Source organism: Pollachius pollachius (genome assembly GCF_949987615.1).
Source record: "Pollachius pollachius genome assembly, chromosome: 15".
Lineage (NCBI taxonomy): Eukaryota > Metazoa > Chordata > Actinopteri > Gadiformes > Gadidae > Pollachius > Pollachius pollachius.
The window spans coordinates 269,623-289,386 of record NC_136948.1 but is presented as its reverse complement, the minus strand read 5'-3'; the positions used below and the strand labels follow the sequence as shown (position 1 = coordinate 289,386).

General features: G+C 45.9%; 1 protein-coding gene across 3 annotated transcripts; it reads left to right on the top strand.

The window, feature by feature from the left end:
• The first annotated feature begins 312 nt into the window (after positions 1–312).
• Positions 313–10,347, top strand: ldah (lipid droplet associated hydrolase). Of its 3 annotated transcripts, none has more exons than XM_079751878.1 (7): positions 313–375; positions 1,569–1,714; positions 2,645–2,779; positions 4,099–4,268; positions 6,052–6,292; positions 6,436–6,518; positions 6,760–10,347. In XM_079751878.1, exons 2-7 carry the CDS (start codon positions 1,576–1,578, stop codon positions 6,946–6,948), a joined length of 957 nt encoding a protein of 318 aa, XP_079608004.1. In that variant the 5' UTR covers positions 313–375; positions 1,569–1,575; the 3' UTR covers positions 6,949–10,347. The 3 variants fall into 3 exon arrangements, with proteins under 3 accessions (XP_079608004.1, XP_079608003.1, XP_079608005.1); XM_079751877.1 differs by lacking the exon at positions 313–375 and adding an exon at positions 378–512 and having other exon boundaries at positions 6,760–10,346; XM_079751879.1 differs by lacking the exon at positions 313–375 and having other exon boundaries at positions 1,576–1,692; positions 6,760–10,346.
• Positions 10,348–19,764: the final 9,417 nt, after the last annotated feature.

Here is a 19,764-nt window from a genome sequence, read left to right as displayed (position 1 = left end):
TAGCGTTTTCTCGGACTACCTCAACGAAACTTCCGTTCTCGTCCTATGAGCTGTGTACGCCAGTTAACAGCCGCATGAGCGGCTGAATAAGAACATTAAAATAATCACAACAACCACAAAGACAAGGACATTTTTAAACCAATTATTTGACGAAGCAATTCCGAAACATGTAACGGAAACGAGTATCCATTTATCGGAGAGCCATCCCCTATCTCGCCACTATTGGCAGGCACTGAAAGTCCCGCCCTCTCTCGCCTCACCATCCGGTTTCCGGTTTGAGATGAGAACGCCTTTGGGTAGGAGTGGGAGGGGCCTATCTTAACAACCAGGAAGCCTCTGGACACGCTTCATATCTTATAGTCACAACCTGACCAGGTAACGCTTTATCTTTAAAATCACAACCTGAAAGGCAACGCTTTATATCTAATATCTATCTACAACCTGACAGGTTTCGCTTTATATCTTTAGAGTCACAACCAGACAGGCAACGCTTTATATCAAAACCTGACAAGGTAATGCTTTATATCTTTATAATCACAACCTGACCATATAACGCTTTATATTATCTTTTAGTATATTCTACACGTGAACCTCCGAAGATGGCGCAATTTGTTTGGTTAGCTTTCTCGGGATATTGGGCAATATCCCATGATTGGGATTGTTCGACACGCTAATAAAAAACAAAAAAACGCTAATAAAAACAAATAAATCTCGGCAAAAAGTGTTATCTTGTTTATGTTTGGAGCGTTCACGTGTAGTATATACTAAAACAATTATTCACCTCAGGCTCCGTGAATAGTGGGGGAAATCCCTATTTTATTCCCCACTATTCACTTCGCCTTCGGCGAATAATTGTTAAATAATCACAACCTGACCAGGTAGCGCTTTATATCTTTAGAGTCATATCTGACAAGGTAATGCTATATGTCTTTATAATCGCAACCGGACAAGGTAGTGCTTTATAACTAATCTAAAACCTGACTGTTCCACTCTGTTTGGTAGCCTACTTGGCTTTACGAGTCATTTCCGACTGCTGCCGATGACATAAATGTAAAAGTCTCACCTATAATCGATATATTAATGTAACTGCTTCGTGTGAAATAAGTACTAGATAAGCAGTATACGATGTATACAATAACCTCCTTGAAGCGATTGTTATATGAAGCTGGAAATATTTAAATCGATGTAACATTTGACAAACGTGAGATAACTCATCCTTATCTTTATTATCATCTCAACTAAATGAAACTTTACCATGTTCTGTAATAAATAGAATTACACACTTTCGTGGAAATACTTGTTCTGTAATTAATAGTATTACACAACTGGACTGCTGTTGTTGGTCTGTTCTGACTATTACTATGTTATTAGTTACAAGCGTGCATTATTGTCTTTCAATCTTCTATCCACCTATTAAACAATTGATTTAGACCAATCCATGTAAATACTGGCTGGTTAATGAACACTCATTTATGATATACTGAGCTGAAAACATAGATAAAAATAAATCATTATGTGAGGAATGTTTCATCATCAACCACTCACCAATCTCTCTGTCTGCTGTGTAGGGTGTCCATGGAGTCCACTGGGACAGAGAGTAGCACCCTATCACAGACTGAGTTCATCTATTGCTGTGGTGCCGTCACAGAGATCCTCAGATTTGGACCGGTTCACCTGAACCATGAACACAAGGTTCTGTTTCTGGTCATCCCTGGTTAGTTAGCCCCATATTCAGATTCTGACCTGCCGTTTGTTAACTCTTATTGCTACATAATGAATTGATGCATTATTTATTAATTATGTTTGTTGTCACTTTTTTAAAAAACATGTTTATGGCGAATGTCAAGAATCCCAGAAGTTGAAGTCACAAATGTAAAGAATGGGAAATGGAAAGAATGGAAAAAATGATTCAAACGAGGTGGATGGGTAGGTCTATCACATGATGCAGTCTAGTAATTCCCACTGGTTGATCGTTATTAAAGTGCATATTGATTATACTGGCCAGTTGTTTTGTTGTCAGTTGTTTTAGATGATTTAAACGGTATAATTGCATGCTATGGTAGAAAAATGATAGACAACTGTCTCTGAGTGATTAAGCCGCATATCACACGATTAACATGGAAGCTGAGTTGTCAGAATAAGCTAGTCCTGAATGTGACTACTTTCTGTTTTGTACAGTTGTATTTATTATTATAATGCCTGTTTACTCTTAACTGAACTGTGATTAAGGGTTAACAACCGCGTCTGGGGACAAGTGGACACCATGCCTTACCCTAACCTCATGGTTTGAGATCCATCATCTTGGCCTTAATAGTGAAGCCTTATTGTCTTAAATGTGTCCTGATCAAGCCATGGGAATTAGTAGACTTCATGAAACTGCCCACCGTATTTGCATAATTACATATTTTTGACATTCGTAATTCTTGTTATTCCCCATTCTTGACCCTCCGGATTCCCTTTGGCCAAGAAATAGATTACAGAAGAAAAACAAATTGAGAATCATGCATGGGGAAACATGTATACAAAAACAAAATGTGACTATATATACCCTGCTTGGCTGTAAATAGTTTCTGTCATACATGCTCTATAACATGCAGTTTTTAAAGTGACATTAAGCAATGATGTCCACCTCTTACTCCTCCAGGTAACCCTGGCATAGTGGGTTTCTACAAGACCTTTATGCAGACTCTTCATGCTTCTTTTGGCTTTCGACATCCAGTGTGGGCTGTGAGCCATGCCGGCCACTGCGATCCTCCAGTCTCCATGGACATGGTTGAAGGTAAGGTACCACACATCGTTTTATCCTTATCAAAGTATGCATATCTGTGCCAGTGGAGTGCGAAATAAGCTCTTTATATCTATGAAGGGTTACAGCTTGGATGCAAATGTTTATTTGGTTATCTAAATGGATCACTCCTTCTAGGGGGCTGCCTCACTCCTCCTAGGGGGCTGCCTCACTCCTTCTAGGGGGCTGCCTCACCCCTCCTAGGGGGCTGCCTCACTCCCCCTAGGGGGCTGCCTCACTCCTCCTAGGGGGCTGCCTCACTCCTCCTAGGGGGCTGCCTCACTCCTCCTAGGACGCAGGGTGGTGCTGTTGGAAGACAGTTTATTGTAATGATTGCAGACAGTGCTACCGGACGATGGTGGTGCCCTACCTCACTGAGGGGGCTGGTTCAGGAGCCCTACCTCACTGAGGGGGCTGGTTCAGGAGCCCTACCTCACTGAGGGGGCTGGTTCAGGAGCCCTACCTCACTGAGGGGGCTGGTTCAGGAGCCCTACCTCACTGATGGGGCTGGTTCAGGAGCCCTACCTCACTGAGGGGGCTGGTTCAGGAGCCCTACCTCACTGAGGGGGCTGGTTCAGGAGCCCTACCTCACTGTGAGGGGGCTGGTTCAGGAGCCCTACCTCACTGAGGGGGCTGGTTCAGGAGCCCTACCTCACTGAGGGGGCTGGTTCAGGAGCCCTACCTCACTGAGGGGGCTGGTTCAGGAGCCCTACCTCACTGTGAGGGGGCTGGTTCAGGAGCCCTACCTCACTGAGGGGGCTGGTTCAGGAGCCCTACCTCACTGAGGGGGCTGGTTCAGGAGCCCTACCTCACTGAGGGGGCTGGTTCAGGAGCCCTACCTCACTGTGAGGGGGCTGGTTCAGGAGCCCTACCTCACTGAGGGGGCTGGTTCAGGAGCCCTACCTCACTGAGGGGGCTGGTTCAGGAGCCCTACCTCACTGAGGGGGCTGGTTCAGGAGCCCTACCTCACTGTGAGGGGGCTGGTTCAGGAGCCCTACCTCACTGAGGGGGCTGGTTCAGGAGCCCTACCTCACTGTGAGGGGGCTGGTTCAGGAGCCCTACCTCACTGAGGGGGCTGGTTCAGGTGCCCTACCTCACTGTGAGGGGGCTGGTTCAGAGGCGTTCCTCACTGAGGGGGCTGCTTTAACCTGTGCACATTGGTTTCTCAGTAGGTGGGCTAACCCTAACCCTAACCCTAACCCTCGACCAGCCCCGGGTCCAATCAATCTGACTCTGGCCAGGTGAGGCTTCATAAAGCAGCCATCATCACACACTCCACAATGTTATTGTTGCTTTTCCGTGTCTTTGTTTAGATGCCTCTTTCATCGAAGAGGGCGACATATTCGGGATCAATGGACAGATTGAGCACAAACTGGCCTTCCTAAGAAAGCATGTTCCCAAGGAAACCCGCCTGGTTCTGATTGGTCACTCCATCGGCTGCTATATCATTCTGGATATGATGAAGAGAAATCCTGAGCTCCAGGTTAGTTGAAATTCTGCCATAGAATCACCACATGAAACGAGTTTTCACTTCTTGTTCTTCACATTGCAGGTGTGTAAAGTTATATAAGCCTTCCTGCAATAGCATGCACAGATTAAAATGGGCACCTAAACATAATTTATTTCATTTTAACATTGCTATAAAAGAGTATATTTGGGCTGCAAAATTAACTGTTTGGTAAATTGAACCGATAATCTGTTAATCGCAATAAATAATCGTAATACCAATATCTTACAAAAAAATCACAATCATTATTTTCGTCAAAATGGACGAAAATAACCCTAATATTTCCATCCTAACTTTTCCTATCAGCCTACAGCCAATCAGCACAAAGCAGCTCTGTAACCGTGGATCCCACCCCCACACCTTGATGATGATTCCATATAATACATTGCACACATATACAGTGTTGGGAAGGATACTTTTAAAATATATCCAGCTACAGAATACGTGCCCAAAAATGTAATATGTAACGTATTCCGTTTCATCACTCAATCTGAGTATTGTATTCTGAATACTTGGATTACTTCCACATTGAATTGCATTTTATAAGTGTAGGAATGCGGCATCAAATCCTGCTTACTAAACAGGCGTATTCTGGTGTGTACTTCTGTTCAAACTGGCTGAATGTGTTAGGCCCAAGTCTCCCTGAAAGTGCACTATTTTATATAACTTTCTGTAGTGGAACAAAGACTATAAGGGTATGTTTATGCAAAAGATATTTGCTATTACATCAAACATTTTTTTCACTGAGCAAAGTGCATAGGTGTTGCCTATAAAATCGCAGAGAGAGAGTGAGAGTGAGAGAGTGAAAGAGAGTGAGAGTGAGAGAGAAGATCGTTCAATCATTGGAAAAAAAAAATGGTCTGGGGCAGGGTAAAGATAAAAAAGTTGGGGAAAGCGTCTGTGAAAGTAGGCTAAATAATCATGGCTATCCAGCGGGTGGCACTCGTTGTGATATTGATTTGTTTCATACAGTAGTGGACCGGTCAAACTCCTTCTCGCTCATTCTGGTGCTGAATGTGTTAAATGCATCGGCATTTTTATGTGTTAAGCGCGGCTGAGCGTGTGCCTGTTGTGTCCAAAGAGGCGTATGCTTTGTAGAACTGGATCGGACCGAGGTGCGTTCGCTTTCACATCTCAAGCGAACCGTACCAGGGTTTGTTTGGAAGCGAACCGAGACCAGCTGTTCAGGGAGGTCTCGGCCGGCTGATTTGGTTCACATCGAAGTGAGGTGGTTGCATTCACACCAACGCACCAAACCAAGGGACCAAACTCGTTTAGTGCGCACTAAATGCTGTTGGTGTGAAAACACAAATAAACTGCTGAAACAGAGAAGTATCGTCATGTAATCCATTGATTTCAACAATGTAACTGTATTCTAAATACCAACAATTTAAATTGTAACTAACGGAATACAGTTAGCTATAATTTGTATTCTGAATACGTAACGCCGGTACATGTAATCCGTTACTACCCAACACTGCACATATAATACTTCATACAATACTAACCCTAACCCTAACCCTATAATACTAACCCTAACCCTAATACCTCCAACAAACTGCATCAGTCCAACTCCAGAGTTCAACCTTTCCATTTCATTAAAAGGGTCTCAGAAGGTACTGATTATGATTGGTTTTATCCCCCTGGATATAACCATGGCGGATAAAACCCAGAGGAATGTACTTGGAAGTTTTGCATAGTTGTAGAATATTTGGAATACATGATCTTTCTAAATAATACCCTTGATATCATCTCCCAGGTGCTTAAGGCTGTCCTGCTGTTCCCCACCATCGAGCGCATGGCCGAGAGCCCCCAGGGCTGCATCCTGACCCCCGCCCTGTGCCACATGCGCTACCTGGCCTACCTGCCCCTCTTCCTGCTCTCGCTGCTGCCTGGAAGGCTCAAGACCGCCCTGGTGAAGCTGGCCTTTTGCCGCATCCAATCCCTGGACAGTACGGTGGTGGCTCCCACAGTTGAACTGCTCAGCGGAGACTGCGCAGGTTTGTTTTATTACAACATAGCTTTCACTCCAGGGAATACAAAATGTATATATCTTTTTATAGGAAATACAAAACATGGGTAAAGGCAGTAAAATAAAAACATGTGTTTTTATTACTCTATTGATCTATTTTGTCTTTTTCAGCCAATGCTATGTACATGGGTGGTCAGGAAATGAAAGGTGTTTTGGAAAGAGATAACCTGACAATTAAAAAGAATTTGAAAAAGGTAAGGGAAACCAATTATTTCAGATTGTATGCCTGTGCCAATTTATCAAATTGCAAAACCTGAGTTTGGGGCTTGGTATAAAAGTGCATGATTCAGTATTTGTATTGTGGTGGTCATTCCCCATGCATGTTTTACTGGTATCATACAGAACAATTGTAATAATGTAAATAGTATAAAATCACAACTTGTGGGACACTGTATGTTACTGGCATAATATTAGAAACCACTTGCCCCTTTTCAGCTTGTGTTTTACTACGGGGCGGCGGACCACTGGTGTCCTGTCCAGTATTATCATGACATCAAGAAGGACTTTCCCAGTGGAGACATAAGACTCTGCAGAAATGGCTTCCGCCACGCCTTCGTACTGGACACGGGAAAGGACGTTGCAGGGATGGTTATCGAATGGCTATCCAATGATTTGAGGACATGAGTTGGTCCTTGATACTAATATCATGTAGGGAATATGTGACTGAGGAACTCGATGACTCCATGTACCGGATCCAATAGGAAAAGCAAACTTCGATTGCATCAATGATTACTCGCCTTAATGGGTTTTGGTATTTTTGAACCGTACGGGTAAAATCCCAAGAAGAAGTCTGATGACTTGAGATTATTTTTTAAATGCAGTGCTGTATAAATTAATTTATTAAGTTACATTCTTAAATCGAGAGTTGTAAAGAGGTAGAGAGCAGAAGAAAGAACCAAAAAACAAGTGAATCAGTGAGGGAATAGCTGAGGGATGGCAATGCCATTCCTTACAAATGATTCATAAATGATAGCGCTTAAATCATATGGTCAGAAGTATTTAAAGATTAAGATAAAATAAAATTGTATTTTATTAATCCCGAATGGGAAATTTGGAATTATGATGATTATGGCAATGTGATAAACCTTGATAGACTGGACTGCCTAAAGAATACTGCAACCAACTTTATTACACCAGTCAGCTCCAGCCTTAAAGGGTTGATTCCCAAGTTAGCCTTGGTGTTCTTTATCTTTGGAGACTGTTTAACCCATTTCATTCAGTCCTTCTAGTTGCAGAGTTTGCTCGTACTAGGCTAGCGCACGGCAACGGGCAATACTAGCCTGCTAATAAAACAGTCTTACCCACTCCACAGTAGAGTCTCTCTCTCCAACTCTCTCCAATGATAAAGAACACCAAGGCTAACTTGGGAATCAGGGGCCTCATTACAGAAACTTCCTAACTCTGAAATCCTATCTTGAGATAGGAAGGCATTTAGGGGTTTTGATGTTACAGAAGGTTTCCTAACTTAACTTAGGAAGAAATCCTATCTTATTTTAAGATAGGAATTTAGCCATTACAGGACTATCCTAAGTTATGAATTTCTTAAGTTAGGATCCCTAAGTTAGGTGGCCATAGACCCTGTCCTAAATTCAAAATACTGTCAATAACAGAAAGAAATGGTAGCAGCACTGCTAGTAGGTCTGTTTGACAATGAAGACGAGGAACATAACAACAGAAATGTGATGGCTGAAAGGCTACTGAGACCGCATAGTGATTTGTTACATTTTCCTGACCGTATTTTCATTTCATTTTATCGCCTGCAAAGACATTTAATTTTGAATTTGGTGGAAGAATTACTTTACTACTTTATTACTGCCTCTTCTTGTTCTCTGTACCAATACCCGCCATGACCGTAGTTCTAGTGCTACTAGCTTGCCGTTATTAACAAAGATCCTCAACAGTCTCTGTTAACGTTAAAATTAACTCGTTCTATCAATCTCATGCACACTCTGAGTGCAGAAACAGAAATAACCTGATGATTGCCGATCGAAAAATCAGATTGAAAGAACAGTTAGGATTACCTAAATTAAGATAAGATAGGTGGCCAAAAATAAGATAGGAAACGGCCAACAGGTTAGGGACTGCTTCTGTAATAGGAAATTAGGATTTTTCCTATCTTTGAGTGCCTAATTTAAATTAGGATGAGAAGTTTGGATTTTTTCTGTAATGAGGCCCCTGGCCCTATGTCAAAAATTCCGAACTACCCCTTTAAGGCAGAGCAACACATTCATTGGTGGGGATAGACTATACTCTATTAAGCAGTTTCTTTATTGTTACTTATTGTACAGTTAAACAACAGTAAATTGGAAAATTTAGTTGGCGGTACTGTGGGTCTCCTAAAGATAACCACTGTAAATATAACCTGCACACATTGTGTTAGTGTGTATTGTAAAGTCAGTAGTAACTATTATAAAGTTATAACAAGGTTCAACACGCTGAAATGTTACTGTTAGTGTATATATAGTAACTCACGTGAGACTTCTTATTGCACAATGAAGGGGGTTTATTTCGTTAGTCCGAACAGTGTGCAGCATGACTTAACAATGTAGACTGGGGCACATCATTGTACTGAGCTTGGCTATAGGTTAACTCCACTGTACAACAGGGGGCTGCTGCCACCTAGTGGACCAGCGGATTAACATGTTTTAATGACAATTTTATTAAAAAAAAAAATATATATATTATAAAATGAAATTAAAGGCTGGGGTTTGTTTTATATAATTTGTTTATATTGTTAAGGAGTAGTAGTATTGGTGCATTCACATCACTGGAAATTATGGTGAAAACATTTTCGCGACATCGGAAAGTTCTCGTGAACCTTATGATGTTCTTATGATTCTACTTCGGTTCGGCAACTTGGGCCAGATTTTGATAACAGAGTTGCCCAGTTGGTGACGTATTGTTTACTAGTGACGCGCATGAACATGGCGAAACATGAAGGTTTTAATCAATATAAAATAATTAACCATCATATCACATACTTTACGCTTGATTTACGTTGTAAACGTCTGTTGGCATCGACTTCGCTCAGTTCTAAACGTTGTGTACTGGTAAACCAGCTCTAGATAAGGGCAAGTGTAGCCTTCCATACAGTGGCAATACAATGTGCTTCTCCTAAATAAAAGCAAAAGGATAGCAGGTGATAGGAAATAAAGGCGTTCGAACTTGAAACTGATCCTACTAAGTTCTGTTTCGTTCAGACAATTTTTTTATCGGATAAAAAATACCTGCGGTGAAGAACTTTTAGATTCCCAACGCAGTGCACATGAACGGTCGCTGTCGGGAACAGTGACCGTAAGCGTGAGCGTCATCACTGGCGAGCAGTCTCGTTATCACCATGACGACGAACGCGCCTTTAATGCCTACATGAGGCCGTAGCACAGTTAATGCCGCCTCAAAATAGCTTGGAGGTTCGGAAGCGCTTACATGCCTTTATGTAAACCTTCCCTTCTTCCGAAATAAGAGCGTTCAGGAAACTCCCCTCAGAATTGCGTAGACTATGACATAAAACCGGAAAAACAGATTGTTCGTGAGACTGGACTTCATAACAACTAAAATTATGGATGCCCGCAGGGACCGCAAGTGGGGATGTGGAGCCAGGGAGCATCATAAAGTTTGAGGGGAGATTGGAACAGAGGATGTATTTCTGCTTGGGGAACACAATTTGGCATTGACAACCACCATTCGGACTTGTTATCATTTGTTGTGTCTGTGTTTCATAAGATAAGGCTGCACATTGCCAAACTCGCCTCTCTTGCACTTCAGAAAGGAAGCACGAGAAAGAAGCTATGCAAAACAGTCCTCTTTCAGGGTGTTAATCCCACACAGATATTGATATTTTTTACATTCACATTGCCTTGCATACACTACATTGGTCAGTCTGCATTTACCCTGACTGCTTTTTATTGTATTTTGAATTTCACTCCTAATTCATGATAATCAGGCCTAATGCGATAGATTTATTCTCCATGATAATTCTTTTGTATTTTATTCTCTTATTTTTGAAACACTGTAAATGGTCAGTCTGCATTTACCCTGGCTGCTTTTTATTGTGTTTTGAATTTCAATCATTCTGGTCCGATCATTTTCCTGTATCAATTCCCACCTGCAAACTCCAGTCCATTCCATCCAGCCATCCACAAATAAACTTTCCATCAGCAGATTTGTATCATGACGCATTCTCATTTTAGGCAAAGTATAAGACAATACTTTATTAACAGTATAATTGTAACCATGATATAAATGCAGTCATTCAAGTAACAATATTGTAACGGCGACCAAGAAGCACACAGGTTTTAAATCAACTGAAGTACTGCGTCCCATACACCGCACGACTGCAGGCTACTTTTATTCCAAAACAAACGCACAAGAAAACAGCAAACCCAATGAACAATCATGACACAGTCAGTGATGGTGGCGACAACAATAAACACACATGTAAACATTGAACAACACACAACCAAAAAACACCCCGAACCCATCAACCCCACTCAACCCTGCAACAAAGAAAGACCCCAAAAACCCCCTACATTAACCGAAAACACTTAACTCCCATGATCCCCTGCGTGACCCCGGAGGGGTCGCCACACAGCTCCCACCTGAGGGGTCAGTCGTCCCCGACGACCCCATCACCTGACACATAGTCCTTCAGTTGTCCAGGGACCCGGCGCCGCCGGCTAGGCCGCTGAACCCCTCCAGGGGCGACAACCGCAGGGCCAACGGCCCCGTCCGGGGAGTCGGCAGGGGCAGGGGAGCCGCCCGGGGAACCACGAGGAGGTCCGCCTCCCTCGCCAGCCACAACCAGGGCGAGGGGGCGGTACGGTGAGAGTCTGTCCTGGTGTTATACCACCACACGCCCCCGGGCGCCCGGCATCCGCAGGCGGTACACCACCTCGGACACTCCTGATGACCTCCCCAGGCCCCTGCCAGTAGCTCCACCAGCAGGCGATCCCTCAGCCTGCGGAAATAGTCCATAGCCGCACCCCCAGCGATCTCAGGCTCGGGGGGGGGACCCGAACACCAAGTCCACTGGTGTCCAGAGCTCCCGCCCGAACATGAGGGCAGCCGGCGTGCAGTGACTGGACTCCTGCACTGCAGTCTGATAGGACCACAGGACCAGCGGCAGGTGGCGGTCCCAGTCCCGTTGGTGCTGGCTGGTGAGGATGGTGAGCTGGGTGGCCAGGGTGCGGTTAAACCGCTCCAGCAACCCGTCACTCTGGGGATGGAGCGGCGTCGTCCTTGTCTTGTGCACCCCCAGCTGCCGGCAGACCTCCCCAAAAACCTGGGACTCGAAGTTCCGCCCCTGGTCGCTGTGGAGCTCGGCAGGGACCCCAAAACGGGCAAACATCTCCTCCACCAGACTCTCTGCGGTGGTGGCGGCGCTCTGATCCGGCACCGCATACGCCTCAGGCCACTTGGTGAAGTAGTCCATGGCCACAAGGACGTAGCGGTTGCCGGAGTCAGTGACTGGAAACTGCCCCAGGACGTCGACCCCCACCCGCTCCATCGGTGCTCCCACCAGGTTCTGCTGGAGCGGGGCGTGGGAACGCTGGGCAGAACCTTTCTGCGCCGTACAGGTGTTGCAGCAGTGGACGTGCAGCTCAACGCCTCGTCGACAGCCCGGCCAGTAGAACCGCCCCCGTAGGCGATGCAGGGTCTTGGCGTTCCCGTAGTGCTCCGCTCCCACCGAGCCGTGGACCAGCTGCAGCATCTGGGGACGAAGCACACGGGGCACCAACAGCTGCAGGATGTTGCCCTTACCCCTAGGGTCCTGCCAGCTGCGGTGGACCACCCCGTCGTGGAGCTGGAAGCATCCCCACTGGGAGTGGTAGGCCTTCACCTCAGGCCCTCGCGCCGACACCTCCGGCCAGCTGGGGCGCTGCCCCGCCACCAGCCAGTCCCTCACCAACGCCAGGGTCTCGTCGGCCCGCTGCTGCTGCTCCAACTGACTCGCCGTCAGCCGGAGCCACCCCTCCGCCTCACCGATGGTCCGGTCAGCTTCTGTGGTCTGGAGAGCCGCCACCATCGGAGACTCATGGGCCCGCTCCTCCTTTAGTGACACTCCAGGACTGCACAGGGCCGTCGGGAGAGTGCGTCGGCATTGCTGTGGAGACGCCCCGCCCGATGCTGGATCTCGAAGTCATACTCCTGTAAAACCTCCAGCCATCGAGCCACCTGGCCCTCAGGGTTCTTAAAACTGAGGAGCCAAGTGAGGGACGCATGGTCAGTGCGGATCTGGAAACGCTTCCCATGCAGGTATGTCCTGAAATGCCGCACGGCCAGGACCACAGCCAACAGCTCCCGTCGGGTGAAGCAGTAATTGCACTCCGCCCGACTGAGAGTGCGACTGCAGTAGGCCACGGGACGTTCCCCTTCTCCCACCCCCTGGGAGAGGACCACACTGCCCCCCACGTTACTGGCATCGGTGTCGACGATGAAGGGACGGCCAGCGTCGGGGTAAGCCAGGACCGGGGCCTCATTGAGGACCGCCTGGAGTCGGGCGAAGGCCGTGGCACAGGCATTGTCCCAGACATACGGCCGGCCTGCCTCGGTTAGGCGGTGGAGGGGGCTGGCGACCGTACCAAAGTCCTTAACGAACCGGCGGTAGTACCCCGCCAGGCCCAGAAAACTCTGCAGTTTGCCTGTGTTGGCGGGAGTCGGCCATTCCTGGATCGCTGCCGCCTTGACCGGGTTAGTAGCTACGCCATGCTCGTTCCCCACGTGCCCCAAGAACAACGTTTCCCTGGCCAGAAGGGAACATTTGGCAGGGTTCAGCCGCAACCTGGCCCGGCAGATGGCTTCAAGAACCTCCCGCAGGTTCGCCAGCGCCCCACCGAAATTGCGGGCGTGCACCAATAAGTCATCCAAGTACACGACACAACGACTCCGGGGAATGTTCACCAGCACCCTCTCCATCATCAGCTCGAATGTCTGCGGCATGTTGCATCGTCCGAACGGCATGACCCGAAACTGCCTCAGCCCCTGCCTGATGGTGAACGCAGTCTTAGGTCTGGCCTCGGGCGCCAACTCCACCTGCCAGTAGCCGCTATGCAAGTCCAGGGAGCTGAACCAGCTAGACCCCCCGATGTAGTCCAGGGTGTCGTCGATCCGTGGAAGCGGATACGAGTCCTTCCGAGTGACCTCGTTGAGGCGCCGGTAGTCCATGCAGAACCTCCAGCTGCCATCCTTCTTCCCCACCAAGACGGCCGGAGCCGCCCATGGACTGGACGAGGGCACCCGCCCCCCCTGTAATCTGATTGGCCACCCCGTGTGCCCCCCCAGTGGTCAATAGCTGGTAATATCAATCATTGTGTAAAGTTCTCTTTATATGGCGCACGTTAAAACGAAAGTAAATGTGAAAACTATGCGTGACGACCGTGTTAAGGACTCGTGAAGGCTTTTATTTTCTAAATACAACGGAAGTAGCTCCGCGGCTCTGCGGTAGAATTCGCTTAACTTCAACAGTCGGACTTTATTTCAACGTGACCTGGACCTGGTGCAATGAGTTCAGGTAAGATTTTTTTTTTTGCCAACTTCTGTTAAATTTGCATGACAAACTGCTCTAAAACAACACGACAGGTGTGTTTTACTTTAGTTAGCTCTCCATCTGAATCAACGTTCAGTAATAGGCGTTATTTATGTTTTTCAATGTAGCCTACTACTACAGTATGAAACGGAGGCAGGATGAGAGTCGAGCCGAATGCAGCCAAGCAGAACAGGGTCAAAATTTCCAGGGCCAGACCAGCACTCACGGACCTCCAGGTGAAAATACAGCCAGGACCAGGGAAAAGCTTTAAAATGTGTGACGTGTTCTGCACAAATTTACAGTTAGCTGATGAATGAATTAATTCGATACCATTGAGGTCCTGTTGGTGTGTATCGAAAGGGGAGGGTTCAGGTGTTAAAATGTGGGGTTGGATGTTTGAATCTGTGATGTATAACTTAAGCTATGGTCACTTTAAAACCGCTAACATTTTACCGCTGCCGCGATGCAGCGGCCATCTGATCCGCGGCTGTAAAATGAAGCCGCGGATTGGAAAACTCGCGATATTATAATTTTTTGACTGTGGAAAAGCCGGGAAAAGGGTCATTAACCTTTAGGTAACAGATATAACGTTTGCCCATATGTCTATGACGTTTGCCCCCCAGGAAGTGGTCGTTGAACCGGAAGTACCTTATCGCAATTTACCGCGAAATCAATTGACCGCGAAAGTCAGTGCTGCCTGTGTGTGAGGTGAAGCGATGGATCGTCAACAAGTGGAGAGTTTTAATATAAAATAACTGTATAATATAACTATAATCAAACACTTGTTTATTTTACTGTAGTGGCTGTAAAATCACTGTAAAATAACTGTATAAACTATAATTACTACAAATGAGGCAGTGTAACACTGCTTTTGTATGCAAAAAGGTTTGTTGTTTTGTTTTATCCCAAATTTCAATTAGATTTGTTTAAAGAAAGGGTTATTATTATTAATTTATCTGTAAATAACCTCCAATATGTGTGTGTATGTTTGATAATAACCAAACATCATAGGCCAAAAATTGAAAAATTAAAAATCTGCCTAGAAATCATGATGGTTATTGTTCAGTCATGTTTGTATAGTGGCTTAAAATGGAATAAGATAGAAGCCTCTATAGAGTCAAAACATTATCATGCAAAAAGTTCTGAGGGTTGATTACCTAATTTTAAATCACAGTATAAAACTGGCACTATGAACTTAAAATTGTATATTTGTTAAATATCTGTAATTCATGCTATGTATTATAAAACAAATAATCATGTACACTTGATTAAAATTTTAAATCATGTATGTGCAATTGAAAATAAAATTGATGTGTTGACTGTGTCAATCAATACTTTCAGATGCACAAAGGGAGAGGACTGACCCTGATGATGCTGCTGAATCAGATGACAGCTGTAGCAGCTCCAGCAGTCACAGCAGCTCCCCCCCAGCAGAAACCCCCCAGTTCAAGCTACTTTTGCGACACCGAAAGGTCCCCAAGGTAGTATCTTTATTAAAAATTCTATTAACTTATCACCAGCAACATGTGAATAACTCTTTTTTAAAAAAATGTTTATTACTTGCCTGCTGAAATGCCGTTGTCTCTTAATGTATTTAAAAAGGTGAAGCTTGACAATCTAAATCTTACTTTGGAGTTTTAATTGCATAATGATCCAACTCAACTTTAAAAAGTTAAAGAAAATGTTAAACATCTTTTAAAAATGTACTTAATTTTTCATAATTTAAAAATTCCAGAATCCACATGTTTTCATATGTTTGTCAGACATTGGATGTGGGAACAAGAACAAAAAGCACATTTTTGTCTTTAAATGTCAGTTTGGATCATGAGTAGTAATTTCCAGACTTTTGATATTTATTTTTAATATTTTCAGACATTTCTCAAACCAGAGCTGCTGGCCCTGCGCAACCTACCCTAAAGAACTTTCCCCGTACTCAGCACGGACAGGGTAGGACAAGAGCTTTCAATGCTTCCTGGTATAAAGACTACACCTGGCTCGAATATTCCCAGTGCAAGGATAGCACTTTTTGTTTCGTCTGCAGACATTTTTCGCTGCCCTCTGTTCCGGAGACAACATTCAACTCCGCTACTGGCTTTTCAAATTGGAAAAAGGCCATGTATAAAGATGGAGGTTTCTGCTTACATGCCAAAGCAGAGCACCATCTTAATGCCATGATGGCATGGAAGGAGTATCAGAGGGGTGTTGACAATAATACATCTTTGCTCCAGGCAATGGACAAAGAGTACCAAAAAAAGGTAGAGGAAAACAGGAAGTATATCAAAACAGTTGCTGATGTTTTGCTATGCACAGCCACTCAGAACATAGCACAGCGTGGCCATCGGGAATCGGAGGACTCTGGAAACAAGGGCAACTTTTTGGCCATTTTGGAGCTCATAGCCAAACATGATCCCTTAATTAAACAGAAAATGGAACATAGCAATGCCAAGTACACCAGCAACCACATTCAGAATGAGATTTTAGAGGTTTTGGCAGACATGGTGAGAAAGGAAATTATTGAAGAGGTAAAGGAAAGTGGGGTCTTTAGTATTCTAGCTGATGAAACAAAAGACTTAAAAAAAGAGGAACAAATTTCATTAGTACTGAGGTACTACTACAGAGGTACAGTGCATGAAAGCTTCATGCATTTTGAGCATGCAGACAAACTTGATGCTGCTGGGCTAACTGAAAAAAATGTTAATAGCCTGCAAAAGTATGGTTTAGAGTACAGAGAACAGCTGGTGGGGCAGGGCTATGATGGGGCTTCTGTAATGAGTGGTAAGCACAGTGGTGTGTCTGCACGGATACAGTCCCAGGCCAAGCATGCCTTTTATGTGCACTGCAATGCACATCGCTTAAATTTGGTCATTGTGGACACAGTCAGAGCAGTACCAGAGGTGTCATGCTTTTTTTCCTTGTTGCAGCGCCTTTATGTGTTTCTGTCCGGTTCCTATGTCCACCAGAAGTGGCAGGACATACAGCGCTCAATGTATCCAAAGGATCAGCCCCGAGAGTTGCCCAGACTCAGTGACATTAGGTGGGCTTGCAGATATTATGCCTGTCGGAACCTAATGGAGCGGCTTCCAGCTGTGCTACAAGTCCTTCATGACATTGATGAGGAGAACAATGGAGACAGAAGTGTAGAGGCACGTGGACTGCGAGGGCAGATAAACCTAGATTTCATTTGCCTTCTAGTAACCTTCAAAAGAATTCTCGGAGACACAAAGTTTTTGAGTGATATGCTGCAGTCCTCATCATTGGACCTCGCCAGAGCAATTGACCTCATTGAGGCGCTGCAGGACTCAATGTTAAAATACAGGGATGAATCATCTTTTGACCAGCTGTGGACAGAAGTGCTAAGCATGGCTCAACAGTGCGACATCAGCACAGAGAGAATGTCTAAAAGGCAACTTAAAACAAGCTCTGCTCTTAACGACACAGTTGTCATGTCCACAGTTGGTCAACGTTACAGTGACATCGACAAGAATAACTTTTGTCAGACTGTTTACTATCCAATCCTAGACCGTGTAAATGCTGAGCTAGAGAGGCGGTTTTCAAAAACCAACTGTGACATCATGAGAGAGATTCAGGCACTCAATCCTAAAAGCAACAGCTTTTTAGATGAGGATCCTTTGTTTTTGTTTGGAACCATTTATGAGACAAACCTGGAGGATCTGAAGCATGAGCTCCACCAAGCATAGCGGATCTTGAAGAGAAAGGAGGAAGCTGGAATGAGGAATCTCACCAGTTTGCTTGAGTTTACAGAGTTCCTGGAGCCATTTAAAGATGTCTTTTATGAACTTTTCAGGTTGTGCAAAACTGCTTTGGCCCTATCTGTCAGCACAGCTGCCTGTGAACGCAGTTCACAGGCACTGCAACTGACAAAAAATCACTTGCGCACCACCATGAAAAACGAAAGACTTAGTGATCTTGGAGTGCTAAGTGTGGAGTCCAAGAGAGCCAAGGCCTTGGACATGGAGGAGTTTGTTAAGTTGTTCAGCGGCAAACACGGCAATCGCAGGATATCATTATTTTAAAGTGTCAGCACCTCCCAAATAATGATCTGATTGTGTGTGTATGTATGTTATGTAAATAGTTCAGCAGTTGTTATTGTCAGTTTGAGTGGCAGGGCTGTTACTGTCCTAATTTCATTTTGATGTTGTTGCTTACTTATAATAAAACACTGAGCTTTTATTGTTTTTTTGAAAATTCTATTTTACATTTTTGTTTTTTATTTTTAATATAATGGGCTTTTTTTAATTGTAATACTTTCAGTGATGTTTAAAACTGATTAATAAACAGCTATGTTTACTGTACAAAGCTTTTTCCCTCTCATTTTTGTTACTTTTGGACGGCCCCCGCAGATCAATTGTTGTTACCCCCTGTGCCCCCCACCAAAAAATTCTCTGGACCCGCCCCTGCGACCAAGGCCGTGCAGGGTCGACCGTCGATCCTGCAGCGGAGGTAAAGGCCCCTGGCACAGCCCGGACCGCCAAGCAGAGCGCACCGACCGTGGAGAGGGGTTGGAATAAGGAGCGGTGGTCCCCTCACTGGGCTGCTCCGCCGTCGTTTCCCGCTGGACGAGATGATCTAGCCCGTGGTGCCGGGCAGTCACGGGCCAGGTGGCCTGGCTTCCCGCACCGGAAACAGCGCCGGTCAGCTCCGGACTCACATCGGTCGACAGGTGGTGGACGCTGTCAGGAACGCTGGGGCGAAGTTCAGGCCTGGAAACACTCCTCTCCGTCCTCGTCCTGCTCGTAGTCCGCCCACCGGACGTGAGGTCGGGAGGCACCGGACGGCTGCAGGTCGAATAACTCCCGCTCTGCCCGTTCTGCCACATCGAGTGCCACCTCGAGGTAGGGGGGCCTGGCGAGGTGGACGTGCTGACCCAGCCGCGGCGGGGCGAGTCCCTGAGGGAACGAATGAAGGGCCTGTTCCTCCTTAGCAGCAGCAGGGAAATCGGGATAACCCTGCTGGGCGTACAGCTGTATGTCCGCTGCGTAGGCCCCCAACCATTCCCCCTCCCGGTGGCGGCGGCTGGACAGCAACTCCCGGCTGTGGTTCACGAACACCCGCTGCCTGAAATGCCTCTCCAAGGCCCGGGTCAGGGCCCGGAGGTCCCGTCGGTCTGCTGGGGCCAGGTCCAGCAGAGCCTGCACCGCTGTTCCCTCCAACGCAAGGGCAAGCTGGGAGGCGAACTCGTCCATGCTCCAGCGGTAGTACCACGCGGCGATGTTGAACTGCGCCAGGTAAGGCTCCAGTGGTGTCGCCCCGGAAAATGTCGGCAGCCTGGCTACAGGGTGTCGGTCCACCGCCGCCGGTCCTGTAGCACTGCCAGCGGCCGCTGGGTGGTATTGCGCCGCTGTCGCGCCGGGCCATTCCTCCGTGTCCTCCTCCTTAGGACGCGCCGTGGGCAAACTCCACTTGGGAAAGGTGTTTTTCTCCTTCCCCTGGTTCCAATAAATCCCACTTCTGACATCAATGTAACGGCGACCAAGAAGCGAACGGAGTCAGGTTTTAAATCAACTGGAGCAAAGTAGTCCCATACACCGAGCGACTGCAGGCTACTTTTATTCCAAAACAAACACACGAGAAAACAGCACACCCAATGAACAAACATGACACAGTCAGTGATGGTGGCAACAACAATAAACACACATGTAAACATTGAACAACACACAACCAAACAACACCCCGAACCCATCAACCCCACTCAACCCAGCAACAAACAAAGACCCCAAAAACCCCCTACATCAACCGAAAACACCTAACTCCCCTGCGCGACCCCGGAGGGGTCGCCACAATATTCAAATACTATCATTGTTGGGTAAGACAGAATTTGGTTTTATCTGAATCCAGTGAAACAGATGAAAATGGTTGTTTTAGCTGATATAAAAACTTTCAGGTGCTTATATATT